Consider the following 21,469-nt stretch of genomic DNA (forward strand, 5'->3'; position numbering starts at 1 on the left):
GCGAAACGTCGATCTAATCTCCTCCGATTTCTCAGATTTCTTCGACTGTAAAGAATTTGAAACAACTTTTTAACAACATTTTCTTGAGTTAATCCAAGACTAGAAGATGGTCCACAATCATAGACCAAATTCGAATTACTTATACCACTATATGTTCGTGATTTTGGTGTTTGTTCCGCCATTAAAATCAAAAATCTTAAATTCTGATTTTGAGATATATTAGAATATGCTAATTTTGAAATTTATCCAAAAAAAAAAATGCTAACATACAATAGTTAAATTAAGAGTTACCTGAAATAGATGAAGATAATCTTTACTGATGATGCTAAAATCGTGCAAAGTGAAAAAAAATTGGAGCGGGAAGATATCGTTTAGGGCGAAAAAAACGGAAAAAAATCTTTCAAAATAATGAAAGAGAAGGCTAATAGCGTGAAAATAGAGAAAATGACAATAATTTCTTCAAGTGGGCAAAAAGTAGGGACCACATAAAATAATGCTATGGATGTTACAAAATGTAATTTAATAAAATTGTTGTTATTTTTTGTAATTTTATGCTTAAGTTTGATACTTTATGCATTTTTTCCTTTCAAATATACTATTTTGGACACTGTTATAATTTTCTAAATTCCTTTATTCGGATTTAGACGTAGCCGAATGATCGACCACTAAACACTATGAGGTTTCAGGTTTAAATGTTAATACGCGTAAAAATATTAAGTAATCATTTATTTACATCCGTCTAAGTCTTGATAGATAGAGTTACTGTCGAGCAAGTATTCCATAAAATAGTCTAGATATACATAAACTCATCTGAGTATTATGAACAGAGTTACCTGATATTGATACCTCGTCCACGTCTTGTTCACATTTGAGTTTGAATAAACCATAAGGCAGCAAAAAGTAAGAATAAACCAAAGGCAGAGCAACAATATATCCAAAGTGGACACGGCAAAGCCAAAGCAAAGCACCTCTAAAAGCAAAACTCTATTAGCAAAATCTCAAAAATCCCCATCTAACACATTCTTAAATATCCATCAAATCTCTCACAAAAAAAAAAAAAAAAAAAAGAAATTCATTTTCTTTCTCCTTGTTGTCTCAAAAAAAAAGTCACCAATGGGACTTTGTTTTAGTAAAGCATGTTGTTGTTGTCCAAATTATAAAGATGTTCCGATTTCATCATCTCCTTCAGCATCTCCTGAATATCATCCTGTTCCTATATTATCTCAAAAATATCCAGAAGAATCACCACCAGCACCAATATCGTCGTACATGCCTATGCCAAGGACTAGTACTTCCTCGTCATCAAGTACTAATCAATTTGGTCAAATATTAGGAAAGCCTTATACTGACATCAAGACAATATATGATCTTGATAAAGAATTGGGTAGAGGTCAATTTGGGATAACATATCTTTGTACTGAGAAAGCAACTGGATTAAAATATGCATGTAAGTCAATATCAAGAAGGAAATTGGTTACACAAAAGGACATTGAAGATGTTAGAAGGGAAGTTACTATACTTCAATATTTAAGTGGACAACCAAATATTGTAGAATTTAAAGGTGCTTATGAGGATAAAAATAACTTGCATTTGGTCATGGAGTTGTGTTCTGGTGGTGAACTTTTTGATAGGATAACAGTAAAAGGGAATTATTCAGAGAAAGAAGCAGCAAGAATTGGAAGACAAATAGTGAATGTGGTTCATGCTTGTCATTTTATGGGTGTTATGCATAGAGATCTTAAACCTGAGAATTTCTTGATGGTTAGTAAAGATGATGATTCTCCATTGAAGGCTACTGATTTTGGCCTCTCTGTTTTCATTGAAGAAGGTTAGTTACTATCAAAATTTCTCCCTGCTGCTTTGTTATCAATATTTTTACTCAAATGTGAAGGGAGTTTTGGACCAGTCATAAAGTTGTTTCTGTGTGACGTATATCTTATGGGTTTGACTACTAATATTTGCATTAGGTTAGACTATCTATGTCACGTCCCTTGATTGTGACCCTTTTTCGAATCGTGTTGACCCTGGATACTTTGTGCACCAAGTTGTTTTTCAAGAAGTTATTCTCTTCTACTCTCCTCTTTTTTTCTTTAATATGATGTTCGGTATTTATATTGGATTTTGATTAAATTTGAATTTCAGTTGAAAACTCGCTCATCGGGATAAAACATTTTCTAACAAAGATGGTTATCTCTAATTAAAAATGTAGTACGCCTTTGCCCTCTCAATCACAATCCTTGTTGGCTTTCTATGGTTTTTTAATTTGCTCACTTACACATCAATCATGTTATATTATTCTCTTTGATGTAATGTGATAACTACTTTGAAAGCAAGCTTGATTGCCTGGCTGCGTATAGGGATTGATTTATAGTTTATTATTTTAGAAAAACATTTACTTGATTTCAATTTTTTTACACAAATAAATGTGACTTTCTGAAATAATAAGTACACGTACTAGTTGAAGGATCATCTGACAAAGCAACCCTTGAATAGTCTTTAAATATTCAGAATAATTGATGATAATATGAATTAGAGTAGAAGTGTGTCTAGTGGCCAAATTAGTTAAAAGCTTGATTATGGGTTGATTAAGGTGATTAGTCACTCAAATTCTTTAATCTTTATTAAATGATGATTTGCTCATCTGGTCTTTTTTTATTTGTTGTTTAATCTTTATTAATGTTTTAGCAGCCTATAGGTTGATCAAGGCTCTTATTAAACCTGTTCAAAATGATGGAGAACTAACATATATTTTTATTTTAGTTTTCGATCGGTGTATCTTTATCTCACGTACCAAATGAGAATTTGAGATGGAGACTTATGACTTACTGCTCCTTTACGCGGTTTAAAGTATACGAAAATCATAAGTAGAGAGACCTTTTTGCTCCTCTGGTGACTCAAACTCCCAACCCTAGATTGAAAGTGAACGATATTTTCTATTCGAGCAACTCCATCTTGTCTTTTGTCATTTTAGCCCTTATTAAGAGCTTCCACCCTTTTTGCTCCTTTAACGACCCAAACTTCACAACCTTAAAATAAAAAATGAAAAATGCTTATCATCCGATCAACTCGCTCACGTCACTAAAACGTGAGTGAGTGTTGTAGTAGTTGGGATATATTGGGCCTGAAGAAGAATACAAAGTGTCAATTTGATGGGACAGGTAGCTAGACTTTGGTCCCGAGTTTGCAAGACTTACATAATTAGATGGTTGACGTAGTCAATAGAAAGTGACAGGTCAATGTTTATTTTTTTCCTATGTCCCCCGTGTAGAACCAGCAACATACTAAATGAAATAATGGAGTTCAAAACTATAGTCCCCTTCTTTTCTTTTCTTTTTTATTTTGTGAAATAAGTGCTGTAAGACTTTCGTGTGTCTTTTATTTTCTGTCTTTGTATGTAAATGAATGAATTTATGTATTGAGGATTGGTCTAATTTTATTGAGTATGATTCATAGTGATTATTTATTAAAGAATGACTGTGGATTTCAATAAGTAATGTTTTTAAAGATGAAAACATACGCCCTCCGACATGAAATTTAAGAAAATATAGAAGACTTTTGAATTTTGTGGTCTTAAATTAAAGATATGTCAAATGTATCAAAATGCACTTCAATCTTATGGTCTTAAACATGTCACTTGAAAAGTTAAAATTTAAAATTTGCTAAAAAAGAAAAAAATCATTCTTTTCAAAATTGATTAAAAAAAAAAAAATGATCATTCTTTTTTAAACAGAGAGTACTAATTAAATATTTACAATAGAGAGGTGTCATTTTCTACTAGACATACTAAAAGGAAAAATGTCGTATCACTTTAAATATTCAATTTGTTGCTTTTGTGCGACATGCATCTTGGGTATCTTGGGTCATTTTACATAATAATTTGTTTTATTGTTGTATAATTCTATTAATTTAATTTTAATTTAGTAATCAATTTAAGGTTGTTTATTTGTCTAATGATTTCTGGCTACTTCAAAACGATAGATGTTAGTAGTTATCTATCTGACTATATATGTTCCTAATTAGATGCTCTAATATTAAATTAGTGAGATATAGTAGACATGTTTAATGGAATTGTGACTCTGTCTTTTCCCGGACTCTACGCATAGTTGGAGCTTAATGGCCCGAACTACCTTTTATTGTCTATCTACCATGTTGAAATTGAGCATAATAAAGTCTTTTTAGTCTTCACAAGAAATATTTACTTGGAGTATAAATATGTTAAAGATTTTGATTACCAACTTGTAATAATAATTACTATAGATTTTAGTGAATTAATTATTGCAGGAAAAATTTACAAGGATATTGTTGGAAGTGCATATTATGTTGCCCCTGAGGTGTTGAAACGTAACTATGGGAAGGAAATAGATGTGTGGAGTGCTGGAGTTATTTTGTACATTCTACTAAGTGGATTTCCTCCCTTCTGGGCCGGTAAGTACCTCTTCATCATTTCGGGTAAACAAATAAATCACTTTTCAACTTGTATAATTTTTCAAAGACAGGACCGAAAAGTGATTAGCGAGCGCTGTTTCTGCTTCTTTTTGTCCTATACTAATGTGTATATATGGTAGATTGGTAAAGTTTTTAGTTGCTAACAACTCTCTTATGAAATTTATGATGAGGTTTAACTTCTCTACGCTAAGGGGTTGTTTCGTTGTTGGTTAGAGTTATGCAGTGTTTTGTTATTAATGCACTTGTTATTCCATCTTCTACTATGGGTAAAATAATACATATACATATATTAGTTATGCAGAAATTGTGAGCTGGTAACCGAACACCGTACTTGATGTCCGGAATTTTATTCACAACTAAAATGCTACCAAACGTGATATTAGTTATGCTAGTTTTGAAGATAACTACATGTAAAAAGTGAAATTCCTGATTTGGAAAATAAGGTATGTCCATTTTGAAGAACTAATTAATCTTTTGTTGCTTGTGTTGTACCTCACTTTTAATATGTCATTATTTGTGGATGTGAAGTGACAAACTTATTAATATTCTGCTTTCTTGATTTGACAATTTCATGTGTTACTTTGTACTTGTACTTGTCATCAGAAACTGAAAAGGGCATATTTGAAGAAATTGTTAAAGGCAAGTTGGATTTTGAATCATCTCCCTGGCCTTCTATCTCTTCCTCAGCGAAGGATCTCGTGAGGAAAATGTTGACGATGGATCCTAGAAGACGGATCACTGCAGATGAAGCCCTCGGTATGTGCATATACTAAGCTTTACTCGTCATAGACTTTACTGTAATAGTTGAATTGATAATATAATCCGGATATATGATAATGTATGATCCAGGACATCCGTGGCTCAAGAAAGATGGTGAAGCATCGGACAAGCCTATTGATAGCGCTGTTTTGTTAAGGCTGAAGCAATTTAGAGCAGCGAACAAGATGAAGAAACTCGCTCTTAAGGTACAGACGTATTGATATTGCTGTTATGTGAATGCTTACTCTCTCCGTTTTGATGCTGAAATATACAAAATTACTTGAAGGTTATTGCAGAAAACTTATCGGAAGAAGAAATCAAGGGACTGAAGCAGATGTTCAATAACATGGATACTGATGGGAGCGGTACAATCACTTACGAAGAACTTAAAACAGGACTGTCTAGGCTGGGATCCAAGCTCACTGAAGCTGAAATAAAACAGCTGATGGAAGCAGTAAGAATTTTGTAACGTTTGATTTATTTGTGTCGATTTTGTTACAATGTATACTTTTTTTTTGGATTGACATTTTCGTTATTCCAGGCGGATGTTGACAACAGTGGGACTATAGACTACATCGAGTTCATTACTGCTACGATGCATAGACACAAACTTGAAAGAGAAGAGAACTTGTACAAGGCTTTCCGATTTTTTGACAAGGATAATAGCGGGTATGTGTTTTCTCCATTTTTCTTAATGTCGAACTTGTCATGTTCCAAAGGCACAATATAACAACACTACGGTGATTTTCAAAGCTTGTCTCAGCTCCCTCGACCAGTAACTGAGTTAGAAATTCTAACGAGGGGATTCAAGAAAATGCAAGAATGCCACACCTAGGATTCAAACATTAACTAAAAGCAACTTCTGTGTGACAGTTATTGTTACATTAGAAGTATTCCTTAAATTACACAAATTATATATATACCGAAATATGGTTTTCGTCCCCATTTGCACAATATAATTTTTCAATAAACGGGATTCAATTGAACCTCCGTCAGACAATGCAACCGCCCATGCCCCCACAACCACCCGAAGGTCATGTTTCTTGAGAACTATGAACCTGCATCCTAATTTGCAAATACAGTCAGACCTCTCAATAATGGTGTTGTTATTAAGAGTGAAATGTTCTTGTTGTTGAGAACTTACAAAGTAACGTAACTGTTTTGTACTGCTTGTTTTGTTATGCCAGGTTTATTACAAGAGATGAACTTAGACATGCTATGGAAGAATATGGAATGGGAGATGAGGCTACAATAGATGAAATCCTAGATGATGTTGACACAAACAAAGTAATAAGCTAATCTTGAATTCTCTAAATCTTGTTATTTCACTGCAACAAAGTTTGTCACATAATTTCTGTTTTCATGAATGTAGGACGGGCTAATAAACTACGATGAATTTGTCGCGATGATGAGAAGAGGAACTACTGATCATGAAGCGAAGCAAATTAGATGAAAATTGACGACCATTTCTTCATCTGTATGGTACAACTGCGTGCAAGCATTTTCCCTGAATAAGATTTTCCCATTGTGTAAAAATTGTAAGTGAAATAACAACAGACTTGTTTATAACTGTATTTGAATATTGAATTAAGCGAGAAAAAATGCAATGAGTTGCACCTTGCTTTAAGGTTTTACCCTTGTGAAATTAAGTGATAGTTAAATAAGAATGCATGCAAAATCATGTTTAAGTCCTCTTGTTGCTCAACTCTTCAAAAGCATTACCATACTCATATCAGATCCAACACGTAGCTGTTGAAGCATCAACTACGAGAATTGCAGCATCTGCTTGTGTTTCTAGTGCCCAGTGAAACACAAAGACAACCAGTTCTATATTAAAAAAATAAAGACGCCAACTTGCAAAACTCTGATTAGACATTAAGGAGTACTTACCACAATTTTAGTGGTCGGCAGTTTGAGAATTTACCTTTTATACCAAAATAATTTCAGGTCCTCACTGTCATATTTCTTCAAATTAGTATGTTTACAGCGACATTTTCCTTTTGATCGATCATATCGACAACAGAGTAGATATAATATGTGTACAACAACAATGACATCTCAAGAAAAAAAAATACTTCACAAACACATTCATGAATAATGAAATTAATAGCGATGAGAATATAACAAGAAATAGTAGGAGATAGGCATCTAGGTAGACGTCCAAACAAACCCCTTACCATTACAACAACATACATTCACATTTAATATATATATATGCAACAATAACAACATTAGTAGCAGTAGAACTTATCACCACCTTGCTACTACTATTTTTACGAGGTAAAAGATTATTTTTAATAAATTCTGAGTTCAAAAAATAGTAATAATCAAATAAAAAAAATAACCTAACACATCGATACCAACCCATTGAGTTAAAATATGTATCAATACTCAACTTTGTATGGTTGATATAAATACAAAAACCTCTACAAATGCAATTTCTTGGTGAAAATTGTGACTAAAACATATTCAACCACATAATTATACATCCCGCACAAATTTAGGATTCACCAACTCTGTCGAACAATTCATATTATCATTATGACAAAATTACATTAAATTACTTGTTGAGATCGAAACAATAGGGCCTCGTCGGGAAGCTAACAAAGAAATTTTGAATATCATAACAAAGATATATTATTTTTTTAAAAAAAAAAAACTTATAATATACTAAATTGTTGATCAATCAATATAATTGACCTACAAAATGGATATAAAAAACAAAACAAAAAAAAATTGAGAGAAAGGAAAACACTCAATTTATAGAAGTCCAAAAATATTTTTCCTTCAAAAAAGGAATTCTCTAAATATGGAAGATTTTTTATTGTTCTTTTGGGAAAAGTAAAATCAACTATAACATTAAATTATTTAAGGCAGTGTTCTGTTTTTTTTAACTAAGGACATTATTAAAGGTAGTATTTAATTTTCTTATTTTCAGACTATAATTATAATTATAATTATAATTATAAATAACTTGTTCTTCTTTTGCCTTTTTGTCATATCAATTTTCATTAAATTAAATTAAAAGTTTCACGTAAGGTGTTTTACTCTTCTTCTAGTTACGTTGCATCAAATAAGTATTATAGATTACCTCCATATATAGTTCAAATAAGAAAAACTACTAATAAAAGTTTCAATTGATCTCAAAGTTCTAATTGCTTTGTCCCCAAGAAACTAATTAACCTTATAAATACCTCTTTGTAATATGAAAATAGTATTGCTCTTATTCTCTTATGGCCATGCAGGCACTCAACACAACATGGTTCTCTTTACTCCAACAAAACCCTAATAAACTCTTTTCCCTTTGTAGAGTTTCAAACTTCATTCGCAGAGAATTTTCCAAGTTCGCCGGAGACTCAAATTCCGATAACTCACCGGTTGAAAGTACTGGTCGGAGGTCTAAGATCTCCGGCGTAAAGCTCGATGAAACTGTTGATGCCAGCAGAGATTAGATGTTTGGGTGAGTTCTCAATTAAAGGGCGTTAAGAGAGATCGTGTTCAGTCTAGTATTCTCTCTGGTCTTGTTTCCGTCAATGGACGCGTTACTGATAAGGTACTCACGCTTCGCGTCACGAGAGTTAGTTTGAGTACTATTCAAAACTGAATTGAATTAGATTAATTCAAAGACAATAACACACCCCAAAAGGGGAGGGTAGAGTGTACGTAAATATTACCTCTATAGACTCTCAGCTTAAAAATTTCCGAGGATAGTGTGTACGCAAGCTTTATAGCTATCCAGAGATAGATCGAGAGGCTGTTTTGATAATTTTAAATTATAAATTTAGATCTTTGAATACTAAAAGAAAAGTACTATATAAGTTACAATTCTTCACTGGCTTAAAATCAGGATTTTTCTCAGTTTGTGCTTTGTTTCTTGTAAACATTTGATTTTTACGTTTGCAGGTGTCACATAAGGTTAAAGGTGGGGATAAGGTTAATGGTACAATAGCTGATTTGAAGCCTCAGTCTTCAAAGTATCAACAAAGTAATAACCTAGTCTTGAAACTATCAACAAAGTAATAACCTAATCTTGCATTCTCTAAGTCTGGTTATTTCAGTGCAACAAAGTTTGTTTATATAATTTCTGTTTTCATAAATTTAGGACGGGCTAATAATTTAGGAAAAGTTTGTCACGATGATGAGAAGAGGAACTGCAGATCATGATGTGAAGCAAATTAGATGTCAAGATCATACACGTAGCAGTTGGCGTTTTGAAGAATCCGAGGAACATAGTGATTTAAATAGATCATAAGACTGAGTTACTTTTACGTAGCAAGCTACATAATTTCAATAGTTAGAATGTAGAAATTATATGTCACATATAATCACTGTTGGGTTCAAAATGTACATGAAGTGTGGAGGAAAGGAGACACCCAATTTAGAAAATGTACTCCAAATTGAAAAGTTCACTAATTCTCCCACATTGGTGGGAGAAGAGAACATTGGTGGGAGAAGGGAACTTTGGAGTGTTTATAATAAGAACACTTACTCCACATGGTAAGTGATGCAAGAAATAAGAGATGCCTCGCGCCGTTGTCGTTGCTTGCTCGGCTTGGCTTTGGATTTGGCAAATGATCTCTCGATGAGATCTATCTTTTTGGACAAAGTTTATTTGACGGAAATAAAGAAATCCAGACTGAAATCTAATCCGAAAATACAAAAAAAATGCAGTAAAATATTTTCTGATTTTGGGACTCCATTTATACATGCATACAGAAGTTCGAACTGATGCAATACTTGGTGCCACTGTTTAGGTGAACTGATGCACTGTTTCGATGAACTGATGCACTGTTTCGATGAATTGATGCATTATTTCGACGAACTGACACACTTATAGGGATGTGCATCGGTCGGTTCGGTTCGGTTTTACGTGCTACTGGTTCGGTTTATCGATTTTCGGTTTTTAAATATGTAAAACCAATAATCAACCAATAAGATATTTTCTTATCGATTTCGGTTTATCAGTTTTTGATCCTTAACGGTTCGGTTTTCGGTTTAACCAATAAGAAAATACTTATAAAATAAAAATAGTAACAACTAGCATAAAAAAATGAAATCTTAATTACCGTCAAAACCTACGCAATGCATTTTAGTTTACAAGAATCTTCAAACTTGAATTGAATGTTAGTTAAGAAAAAAATTGAATCCTAATTGTTGGAAGTTATAAATGCTTCAAGCTTTTTATTACGATAATAGCCAAACTTTATATTGTACCTTTGTTGCCCTGAATAGGTTAATACTTTGTGAATCACTGAATTATGAATTAGTAATGCATATAATCTATATACATACACATATCTCTCTCTATAGATAGATAGATAGGGATAAAAAAATCACTAAGTGTATCCTTATTGGGTTATCGGTTTAACCGATAACCCAATAAGCTAAAACTGATACCAAACCGTTTACCCAATAAAATTTTTTATAAAACCAATAAAAAACCATTAACCCGATAACCCAATAACATTTTTATCGGTCGGTTCGATTTTTGCACAGCTTTACACACTTATTCACGAAATGGCATGAATTTTCAAAAAAGGTTACACCTTTTAGATGAACCTTTGTCACTTTTCAGAAGAGGCATCTTGTGGCTATATAAACCTGCTTTCATCCACAGGTTTACATACGAAAATTTCAGAATACAAAATTACTTCTTGTCTTCCAAATTACTCTGTGTGATCAATCAAAATGTTCTGTGCGTTCGAAGATATTCCAACCGTTTGAGGTACCGCTACAGTTGGTCTGTTTAGCCATTTTATTCTGAGAGGAAAAATTCCACAACCTCGGGCACAGTGACGGGAATTATTTCCTTAAGGAAACTCCGTGAATTCGGATGACTTGACTATTTTCTATTTCATCTTAATTTCTGAAAGAAAAAAATACACCTTTTGGAAAGGTCATTTTGATCTTGTGTTGAGGGTATTTGATATATTTCATTGTGTTCTTCTTTATACTTGAACTCTAGTTGAAGTTAATGTTCTGCATATACTGATTCTGTGTACCCGAAGTAGAAACGAAAGTAACAATGACATCCTTTTCAGTACAACTATCAATTGCTAAAACTTTTGAGTTTTGATTGTTAAGAGGAAAAGAACATCAAGTGGATTGTGACACTAAGCACGGTTATTGTACTCGAACTTGTGGTCTAATTAGGTTTTAATTCAAATTTTCTATAGAAAAAAAGGGTGAATATCTACGCCTACAAAGTGGTTATACCAAATCAATTTAAGTTAGCATAGTTATACTATTGTGTTCAAACACACATATTAAAGGTGTATGTGAATCTGCAACTGTCCATTAAAATAGTAGTGTGTATGTGAATCGGCTCGACAATACTCTTATTAATCCAAATATAAACAAAAAGTGAGGTCCTTCAACGACGCAATATTGAAGCAATTCAGTCCATCAACATGGACCGTGCGATGCGATATTGAAGCAATTCAATCCATCAACATGGACGGTGCGATGCGATTTTGAAGCAATTCAATCCATCAACATGGACCGTGCGATGCGATATTGAAGCAATTCAATCCATCAACATGGATCGTGCAATGCGATTTTTTCCATGCAATGCGACTTTGAAGCAATTCAATCCATATCCATCAACATGGACCATGGGTGGCTCAGGGTAAAGCCTTCGCTTTTTGAGGCCTCAAAATTTTTAATAGTAAACTCTATAATTTCAACTTAATTCACTTGAAATAATAATAAAGATTGTGAAATATATTTTTAAAAAATATCTAAGAAATAATAATAATGAAAAGGAGAAAAAAAACTCATTTTAACAAGAAATATTTTAGAATTTTGAACTAAACAACCCAAACTCTATATTAATAAATAAAGTTTTAACAACAACATTCAAGTTAATGCATTGCAAACAAATGACTAATATCTTATTAACAAGAATTAATCTTTTTACTAATAATCATATTAATATGTGAAACTAAAGGTTAAGTGTCTTTTAAAAATACTACACCGAAACAACTACTAAGCAACAAATACGACGAACTCCAAATTATTACAGTAGTATTTTTACATGCATGTTTGTAGATGTATGAACTCCTATTAAGATCTGGTTTAGACTACTAATTTTATTGAGGCGCCCCTGCATATCATGTCAAGATTTAAAGAACAGCTTACCACAGTAAAAATAATAGAAGGCGTAAGATCAAAATTGTAGCAAAAATCCTAGAGTATCACCAGAGAAGCCATTTGCCAGTTATTTTTGCTCAGTGTGAAATCGCTTTGACTGTTCACCAAATTTTCTAACTGAACAATAGCTGCTTGAGTGGTTAAACTAGGATGCAAATTTCCACCCACCTCCCGTGCAGCGGTTGGGTCGTTGTGTTCCCTTTGTCGATCTTCTTCGATTCTTAGAATATCATTTGCATCATTCATTATTATTTTTTCTTCTAATTCATATTTTTAACAAGAGGGTCTATCTACCAGTGCCAGCTCCATGGTGAAGCACAGGCACTTGATTTAGGCCCCGAATTTTTTTGGGCTCATTTTTAGAAATAATAGGTAGATGTTTCGACATACGAAAATATGAAATTTGGGAAAAGAATATTTATTTTCAAATTGAAAATGATATATCAAATTGGAGTTTGTTTGGACAAAAATAGAAATTAGATTTATTATTTAATTTTGTGAGTGATTTGAAGTGTAAATAGTTTTTTTGAAGTTTTTCAAATTCACGAAATATTGCTGCAGTTTTAAGTCCAATACTTATTTGAAATTGTTAGATGACAAGAATTTGTAACGATATTATCTTAACTTTGAATTTTTCTTAAAATATAATAATATTTTTGATATTGTCTATTTAGACTTATTCTCAAAATTCAAGGTGTTAAGGGAAAGTAGTATAAGTAAAAAAATAATACTCTAATCAACATATTCAAGGAAATAAAAAGATTTTGATCAGTGGCGGACCCAGAATTTTAAGGTTGTGGGTGCTTTAATCAGGGGCGAAGCTACAGTACCCTACGGGTGTTTGGGCGAATCCAGTAACTTTTACGTGAACTTTATATTTACACTAAAATTTTGAATATATGTATATGATTACATAGTGTAAACCCATTGACAAATATTATCGCTTGGCCTAGTGGTAGATGGACCAACATTAAGGGCTTTTCTTCTGCCGGGTTCGTGTGTGGTCGAACCCCATTGCAACATATTTATTTTTTTTTGATTTTTTTATATTTCTTTAAATTCAGAACCCACTGACTTCAAATCCTAGTTCCGTCTCTGGCTTTAATTTTTTTTAACATAATTTGCTAATAATGACATAATATAAATATGTAACTTTTCAAATGCAACATTAAAATTTGATTTTTAAATTTTGGAAGAGTAAGATTTTTGGGGGAGAAGGCCAAAAGGTTTTCAAATTTTTTGTTTGAGTAATTAAAAAATACAAAAAGTACTTTTAGTTTAATAAATTAAGAAAAAAAAAAAGTAATACAAAAGAGGTCAAACATGCATGTGTATTAGTGTACAAGAGTACTATTGGGTCTTGTGAGTGTGTGTGCATTAAATGTAACTGAAAAGTTACAAAAAATTTTATACAAAAAAGCAATACGGCTGCTGGGAATCGATCTCAAGCACCTAGCATAAAAAATCCACCTAAAGCCAAAGCACCCCAGACAAGTTTTATTTTTGTGGGTGTTTTTTTATTTTTTATACCATTTTTCAATGTTTCTTATATAATAATACCTATTCTACGTCGAGTTTAATGGGTACCAGAGCACCATAAAATAACACGTGAGTCCGCCCCTGATTTTGATGCTTTTTCAAATAAGTGAACTTCAGAGATAAAGAGATATTTCTATAATTAGTTCGTTTTTCTTTTATTATTCTTATAAAATAATGTTAACAGTTCCTATAGCAATTGCCTCAACAGAAATATATTTTTAAAAGTTCAAATTAAAAAATCTTACCTAAGATCAACAATTCTAAAGAAAGATAAAATGAATTTACTATAATATCATTTTAAAAAAATTATTAAAAGAAATAGAAAATAAGAAAATTATTACTAATTTTGCATGTAAAAATGCTAGAAAAATAGATTTTTTTTTGAGATTTTTTTTTAACCTTAAGGCCTCCAAGTAATTTTCGCACTAAAATAATTGAGCCGCCCTTGACATGGACTGTAGTGAGATATTTGCGATATGCTCACCATTAGGGCTAGAGCTTTTAGAAATGAAAAAAGAATCTCATTTCAATGATGATTTGAATTTAGTCATACTTCAATATTAATTTAGATGATGATTTGATTTTAATCGTACTCCAATATTAATTTAGACACTAGAGTGAATTTTTTATGGTAAAATTTCACATATAGTCTCCTTAGAGTATTTATAACTAATTTTCAACTCTAAATTTCATATTTATAATTCATAGACAAAATAAATGACAGTTTTATGTATATATATACAAAAAGGAAGGAAAAGTCCATAACAACAAAAAGAGATTAAAAAAAAAAATTTAATGTAATAAATGTTCTTAATCTTCTCCAATTTTTCATTTATTTCTCTGATATAACAAATCAATAAATATGAATGTATGCGTTAATTACTCCCTCAAAAGTTGATAATTTTTTTTAAAAAATTGTGATCTACAGGAGAAAGTTGGTAATTCATGCATACAAAATTCTGGTATATACGATTTACGCAAATTATTTTTTTACTTGAATTTATTTACTGAAATCCTTTTTTGAATCTAATACGCAATAAAAATTGATTTAGTTTCAACATAATGAAAATTGATTTTATTATTGGTTTAAATTAGATTTTCAAAATTGAATGCACAATATAAAATTCAAAAACTTTCAAATTGTCAATTTTCTAATTACTATTATTTTTGTATACAATAACTTCAATAGTAATTTTATGTTTCAATTTTCGTATTCAATTTTTATTTTCGTAATTTTGAATTTTTTTTCGCAGAAGTTGTTAAAAGGTTATAATCCTTGTTTGTGTTAGTTTTTTTTTTTTTTTCTAAATCCCATTTGTAATTGCAATTTGTGTGATATATTCATTCATTACTCTACTGCATATTTCATAATATACAATTGACAGTCTTTTAATATTTTTTTGTGTATATCTATTAATAGTATATTTGAATTTTTGTATATCTGCTAACATAAGTGTATAATTGTATTTGTATATCTGTTTTAAAGGTTACAAAGATTGTTTTTATTATTTGTATATCTATTGTTTGTATATTTGTATATTAGTTTACATAAATTTGATATTTGTATATCTGTTGTTTGTATATCTATATATACATATATGCAAATGAAGTATAAATATATTCAAATCAAAATTGTTGTTTATTATTTGTATATCTGTTGTTTGTATATTTGTATATATAAATTTGAATGTTGTTTGTAAACGATATTGAAAACGAAATATACATACATTCAGATCAAAATTGTTGTTTATTATTTATATATCTGTTGTTTGTATATCTGTATATACAAATTTGAATGTTGTTTATAAACGAAATATACATGGAAACGAAATATACATATTTGTATATTTGCTGGTTGTATATCTGTATATACATATATGCAAACGAAATAAACATATACATATATGTTTATTATTTGTATATCTGTTGTTTGTATATCTGTATATACAAATTTGAATGTTTTACATAATAACAAATTTGAATGTATATGCATATATGCACTCTAAAACTGTATATATCTACATATGCATTATTCTTCAAAATGTATATGTGAAAGTTAACTGTATATACATATATGTAAATTGTATATACATATATCAAAAATACAAACTGTATATACATACATACATACATACACTCTAACTCTGTATATATATGCATATATTATTCTACAAAAAAAAGTATACGTATCTACATTTATTCAAACAAAAATGCATATTGACCAACAATTTTGTTTCATGAGAATATATACAAAAAGACTTCGCAATCATTGTCAACTTCATTGCTCCCCCTTTTAGATTTAGATATCTTAAAATATTTTTTCCTTTCCGCCTTGCTAGAAGATGCAAAATTCTTTCCTCTTTTTTTTTTTGATAAATCATCCATAATAAAAAAATGGGGAAGTGACTTACATAATATATAAAAATTTATATTATAAAATAAAAATCCGCAAAAACGAAAAAAATTATAAAAACGGGGGAGTACTCCCCCTTTTCTATTTATTTGTAAAATATATGAACAATGAAGAAATTTAACGACTAACTGACATAATATATAAAAAAAATTAAAAAAATCTAATGTCAATAAATATCCTAAACTGATTTTTTGTGGTGAAAAATCCGCAAAAATGATTTATCACAAAGAAATCAAGGATTATATTTTGTGATATAAGAGTGATTTTGAGAGAAAAATAAGGAGAAAAAAGTTGAAGAAGATCTCTTGAATAATCATGTATTATGATGTTGTCGTTTCTTTAATTTAAAATCAAGGATATTAGAGTTATTTTGAGAGAAAATTAAGGAAAAAATGCATATTTATTTGTTCAACTTTATATAAATTTAAATATTAATTTGTATATATCCAAAATCGAAGGATATAAAGTCGATTTAATGACAAGTTAAAAGGATATAGTTTATTTAGTAAACCAATTTAAATTCTTATGTAGATTCAAAGTAGAGTTCCAACTAATGAATATGTTTATGGACGTATTTTTAATGCTTAAAAATAGTGAAAGAGTACTATTGCTCTTGTTATCTCTTCCTTTGTAATATTTCTTTGTTTATTTCATTTAGGGCTAGTTTGGTTTGAAAATTGTTATTTCGAAATAATTAATATCGGGATTAGTTATTCTGTGACTAGTCGGGATAACTTATCCCATCATGCATATGAGATAAGCTGGGATAAATTATCCCACCATGAATTAATTCCTCCAGCGAAACAAGAAAATAAATTTACTCCCTCCGTTTAAGAATAAGTGAATTGCTGGAATATTTATTGATGTTTCAAAATAAGTGAATCGTTGAATTTTTTTTCATATTTATCCTTATGATTTGACAATCAATTAGCTTTTGAAAAGGTATTACAAGGTCAACTTTTTCGTTTTTTAAGGTAAAAATGAAAAGTTGTGTTAAATTTATATTTTTAGTATTTTTTCTTTAATTTGTGTGTCAAAATTTAACAATTCATTTATTATGAAACGGAGAAAGTATCTTTTATTTTATCCCGGCATAACTTATCCGATCATGTATATGAGATAAGTTGGGATAAATTATCCCACCATGAATTAATTCCTCCAGCCAAACAAGAAAATAAAGTTACTCCCTCCGTTTCAAAATAAGTAAATTGTTGGGATATTTATTGGTGTTTCAAAATAAGTGAATCATTAATTTTTTTTTTTCAAATTTACCCTTGTGATTTGACAATCAATTAACTTTTAAAAAGTTATTACAAAGTCAACTTTTTCTTTTTTTGAGGTAAAAATGAAAAGTTATGTTAAATTTATATTTTTAATACTTTTTTTAATGTATATATCAAAATTATAAAACAGAGAAAGTATTTTTATTTTATCCCGATATAACTTATCTATCGGCCTAAATCCAAACGGCCACTTAGTTCTTTGTATCTCTATAAATACCACTAATCCCTTCCATCACCAAATCGGTGGACATTAGCTATGCAGGCACTCAACACGTCATCTTTCTCTTTACTCCCGCAAAACCCTAAACCATTTTCCCTTTCTACATTTTCAACCTTCATTTGCAGAGCATTTTCCAAATTCCCCGGAGACTCAAACTCCGACGACTCACCGGACGAAATTACCGGCCGGAGGTGCAATTACTCCGGCGTAAAGCTAGAAGAAACAGTAGATGGAAATACTGGAAAGCTGAGATTAGATTGTTGGATCAGTTCCCGTATTGACGGCGTTAGTAGAGCTCGTGTTCAGTCAAGTATTCGCTCTGGCCTTGTCTCCGTTAATGGACGTGTTACTGATAAGGTTTTATTGCTTTCCACTCAAAACTTGAAATGCTAGAGCATATACTCCGTTCACTTTTACTTATCACGTTTCACTAGTTAATTTGACTAATATTGAGAGCTAAATTCAATTGAATTGATTCACTTTTACTTACCACGTTTCACTTCACTTCACGAGTCAATTTGACTAATCTTCAGAGCCAAATTCAATTGAATTGATTCACTTTTACATATTACATTTCACTTCACTTCACGAGTCAATTTGACTAATCTTCAGAATTAAATTCAATTAAATTAATGCAACAACAACAGTAGAATGTGGACGGACCTTACCTCTATGGACCGTTTCCTATTGACCCTTGGCTCAAAATTTGCCGAGGGTAGATTGTACACGGAACTTACCTCTACCTTAGAGGTAGAGAGGTTGTTTTGAAATTTTTATATTAGATGATGGACTACTAGATGAGAAATACTATAAGTTGCAATTCTTCTCATATTAATATGATGAAAATATATACATCTTAGATTGTTGGTAAGGTTCATGCAGTTTGACTCTCGATAATTGAAATGTGACAAGTAAAAGTGAACGGAGGGAGTATAAAATAAGACAACATGAAAAATCGGTTACAAAGAAGGCTTGGCCATTATAGTGGGATGTTATTATAGATAGAGGTGGAGCCAGAATTTTTAATTTATGAGTTCTGGTTAATATTTTCTTTTTTTGCTTCTTGGGTTCTGAATAGATGATTTAAACCAAAGCTATTGGAAAGAACCCGTAGCTAGCACTGTGGCTCCGCTACTAGAGTATGACTATTATAGAGAAGTCTGATAGTATTTGTATTAAGATGAGGGTGCAATGGTACTCTATCATTTACTGACTTAAAATTCTGGATTTTTCTCAATTTTGTACTCTTTTTCTTGTTTTGTTGGTAAAGATCTGATTTTTACTTTTGCAGGTGTCACATAAGGTTAAAGCTGGGGATAAGGTTAATTGTACAATAGCTGATTTGAAGCCTTTAAGAGCTGAACCAGAGGATATACCCTTGGATATAGTGTATGAAGATGAGCATGTGCTTGTCGTTAACAAGCCTGCTCACATGGTAAGTTCTAATATCATCTAGTTGTTTTGTGCAAATGGAGATATATTATTCAGACAATGGACAAGATTGAAATCACTATCTTTTCTTCAAATGACCGAACTCTCACAAATAATGGAATACTAAAGGGGTTGTCGAGCTTGATAACGGCTATCTCCATTATTTGCTCTTGGATTTAAGACTCTTTTATTTTGTTGTTCATTTGTAGAGCAGAGGTTCATTAACCATATAAATACTCATAACCAGGAAAGAGAACTTTGATACATGAAGTTAATGTAGTAGTCCAATTCATGATGTCAGTGAACTTGAACCATTTCCTTAGTTCTAGTGGTGATATGGATAGATGGAAATCAATAATGCAGATGTTTGAACTGCTGCATTACTGTTTTAGAAAGCTTAATGGGATTTTTGTTTCATTACAGGTAGTTCATCCTGCACCAGGAAATGCTACTGGGACGCTTGTAAGCGGAATTCTTCACCACTGCAGTCTTCCCACTTGTTCATTCTTGGGCGAGGAAGTGCTTTCTGATGTGGAGGATGCTTCTGATGATGAGTTGAACGTATCTCCTTACGACTCTTCTGTTATGTGTGAGCCATCTGTTCGGCCAGGAATTGTGCATAGGTTAGACAAAGGAACAAGTGGATTGCTTGTTGTAGCGAAGGTGATTCCTTCTTACAGGCTCTGAAGATGGGTAATTCCTGTCTAGATATCTCCCTCACCTTTTAAGAAATTTGTCCTTGTGTTACTACACTATCTTGCCTAATTTAAATATCTTTCATGTCCCTACAGAACGAACATTCTCTTGTCGATCTAGCTGAGCAGTTTAAGAAACATACCATAAAGCGAGTCTATGTCAGCATTACTTGTGGGGTACCAACCTCAGTTTCAGGACGCGTTGATATTCCAATTGGCCGTGATTCTAATAACAGAATCCGTATGGCTGCTATCCCTGGATCACCTAAAAGTGGAAAAAGCCGTCATGCTGTTAGTAGGTGCTGGAAACTCTTCATACTTTGTTTTCTTTGCCATATGTTAATTAGTATTTGAATGTGAAATTCCACAGCTCTCCCCTGCTCCGTTTAGATCCCACCTTCGCAACCACACACAAAAAAAATCACGCCAAATAAATGTGAAATCCTTGTGGAAAAGTTCTACCTGCTTCTCTTCAACGTACATGCTGATGTGATTCTTTCAACGACAAGTAAATCAAGTAATTTTCAGGTACAAAGTAATCGAAGAACTTGCTGGGGGTGGCTCCGCATTGGTTGAATGGAGGCTAGAAACTGGCCGTACTCATCAGGTACAATTTCACATAGGTGCACATGCTGATGCTCTTCAATCTTTCTAGCCCGTTAATCTTAGCGCTTGATTTAATGAAACAGATACGTGCTCATGCAAAGTACCTAGGTATACCTCTGATGGGTGATGAAGTGTATGGAGGTACAAAGAACATGGCCCTTTCGCTTCTTCAGCCTAAAACGCCACCAAGGTTTCATGGGAAGCTTTCACAATTGGTTTCTCGAATTGAAAGACCTTGTCTCCATGCTTTAACCCTTGGGTAAACTTGAATATTATGTTGCAGCTATTCAGCATATCTAAAAAAAATATACTCGTATGCTACAATTGCCAACATGTGATTCTGATTTGCAGATTTAGGCATCCATTCACAGGCGAGAATATACACTTTACGCGGTTGCCGCCTCCTGATTTTGCTGAGATTTTAAGCGAGCTACGTGCCATTAACACTGAGAAGGTTACTCATCCAAAGTACTACTAATTCTAGTTTTTATCCTTCATGGCTCACAATGTGAGTAATCTACTTTCAGGTATTGTGAATTCAACATGATGCATCGTTTTGAATGAATACACATGCTAAAGGAGCCGTAGATTCTTCGAAACTAATCAACCAAAAGTTCTTACATACGCTGACAGCTCAAACACAGTTTTGATAATGTAATAGATAGCTATCATGAGTTTATTACGGTAGATATTTATTAGGTAGTCGAAGTGTTATCGTACTTCTAGTAATATAATTTAGGTATCACGTAATTTCCTTTTATCCAAAGTAATATCTATTGCTATACTTGTTTTTTTACGTATGCTGTTTCTGATTTCTTCTTTCTTCCTTTCCTGCATCTGTTGCGTTCTTTTTGAGTTGAGGATCCATCGAGAACAACCTCTATACCCCATAAAAGTGGAGGTTAGCTTAACGTACATCCTACTC

General features: G+C 31.8%; 2 protein-coding genes across 3 annotated transcripts; both read left to right on the forward strand.

Annotated features, from left to right (window-relative positions):
• The first annotated feature begins 831 nt into the window (after positions 1–831).
• Positions 832–6,832, forward strand: LOC107866845 (calcium-dependent protein kinase 29). The gene is made up of 8 exons (XM_016712849.2): positions 832–1,828; positions 4,282–4,425; positions 5,050–5,202; positions 5,296–5,411; positions 5,492–5,659; positions 5,747–5,874; positions 6,393–6,492; positions 6,578–6,832. The coding sequence occupies exons 1-8, from the start codon at positions 1,114–1,116 to the stop codon at positions 6,656–6,658; spliced, it is 1,605 nt and encodes a 534-aa protein (XP_016568335.2). The 5' UTR covers positions 832–1,113; the 3' UTR covers positions 6,659–6,832.
• A 10,985-nt stretch (positions 6,833–17,817) lies between these two features.
• LOC107866843 (RNA pseudouridine synthase 2, chloroplastic) lies at positions 17,818–21,340 on the forward strand. 2 transcript variants are annotated; one of them, XM_016712847.2, is made up of 8 exons: positions 17,818–18,169; positions 19,104–19,247; positions 19,667–19,906; positions 20,035–20,237; positions 20,467–20,545; positions 20,628–20,803; positions 20,896–20,998; positions 21,072–21,340. In XM_016712847.2, the coding sequence occupies exons 1-8, from the start codon at positions 17,849–17,851 to the stop codon at positions 21,078–21,080; spliced, it is 1,275 nt and encodes a 424-aa protein (XP_016568333.1). In that variant the 5' UTR covers positions 17,818–17,848; the 3' UTR covers positions 21,081–21,340. The 2 variants fall into 2 exon arrangements, with proteins under 2 accessions (XP_016568333.1, XP_016568332.1); XM_016712846.2 differs by having other exon boundaries at positions 20,896–21,340.
• Positions 21,341–21,469: the final 129 nt, after the last annotated feature.

The sequence above is a fragment of the Capsicum annuum genome, chromosome 4, assembly GCF_002878395.1.
Source record: "Capsicum annuum cultivar UCD-10X-F1 chromosome 4, UCD10Xv1.1, whole genome shotgun sequence".
Lineage (NCBI taxonomy): Eukaryota > Viridiplantae > Streptophyta > Magnoliopsida > Solanales > Solanaceae > Capsicum > Capsicum annuum.

What these genes read in the sequence shown, in the direction of transcription:
- LOC107866845 (XM_016712849.2), top strand. Translation starts at nt 1,114, where the DNA reads ATGGGACTTTGTTTTAGTAAAGCATGTTGTTGTTGTCCAAATTATAAA. An exon ending in CACTGCAGATGAAGCCCTCG is followed by an intron (nt 5,203 to 5,295) that starts GTATGTGCATAT and finishes TGTATGATCCAG; the next exon opens with GACATCCGTGGCTCAAGAAA. An exon ending in TTTGACAAGGATAATAGCGG is followed by an intron (nt 5,875 to 6,392) that starts GTATGTGTTTTC and finishes TTGTTATGCCAG; the next exon opens with GTTTATTACAAGAGATGAAC.
- LOC107866843 (XM_016712846.2), top strand. Translation starts at nt 17,849, where the DNA reads ATGCAGGCACTCAACACGTCATCTTTCTCTTTACTCCCGCAAAACCCT. An exon ending in TTAACAAGCCTGCTCACATG is followed by an intron (nt 19,248 to 19,666) that starts GTAAGTTCTAAT and finishes GTTTCATTACAG; the next exon opens with GTAGTTCATCCTGCACCAGG. An exon ending in AGCCGTCATGCTGTTAGTAG is followed by an intron (nt 20,238 to 20,466) that starts GTGCTGGAAACT and finishes AGTAATTTTCAG; the next exon opens with GTACAAAGTAATCGAAGAAC.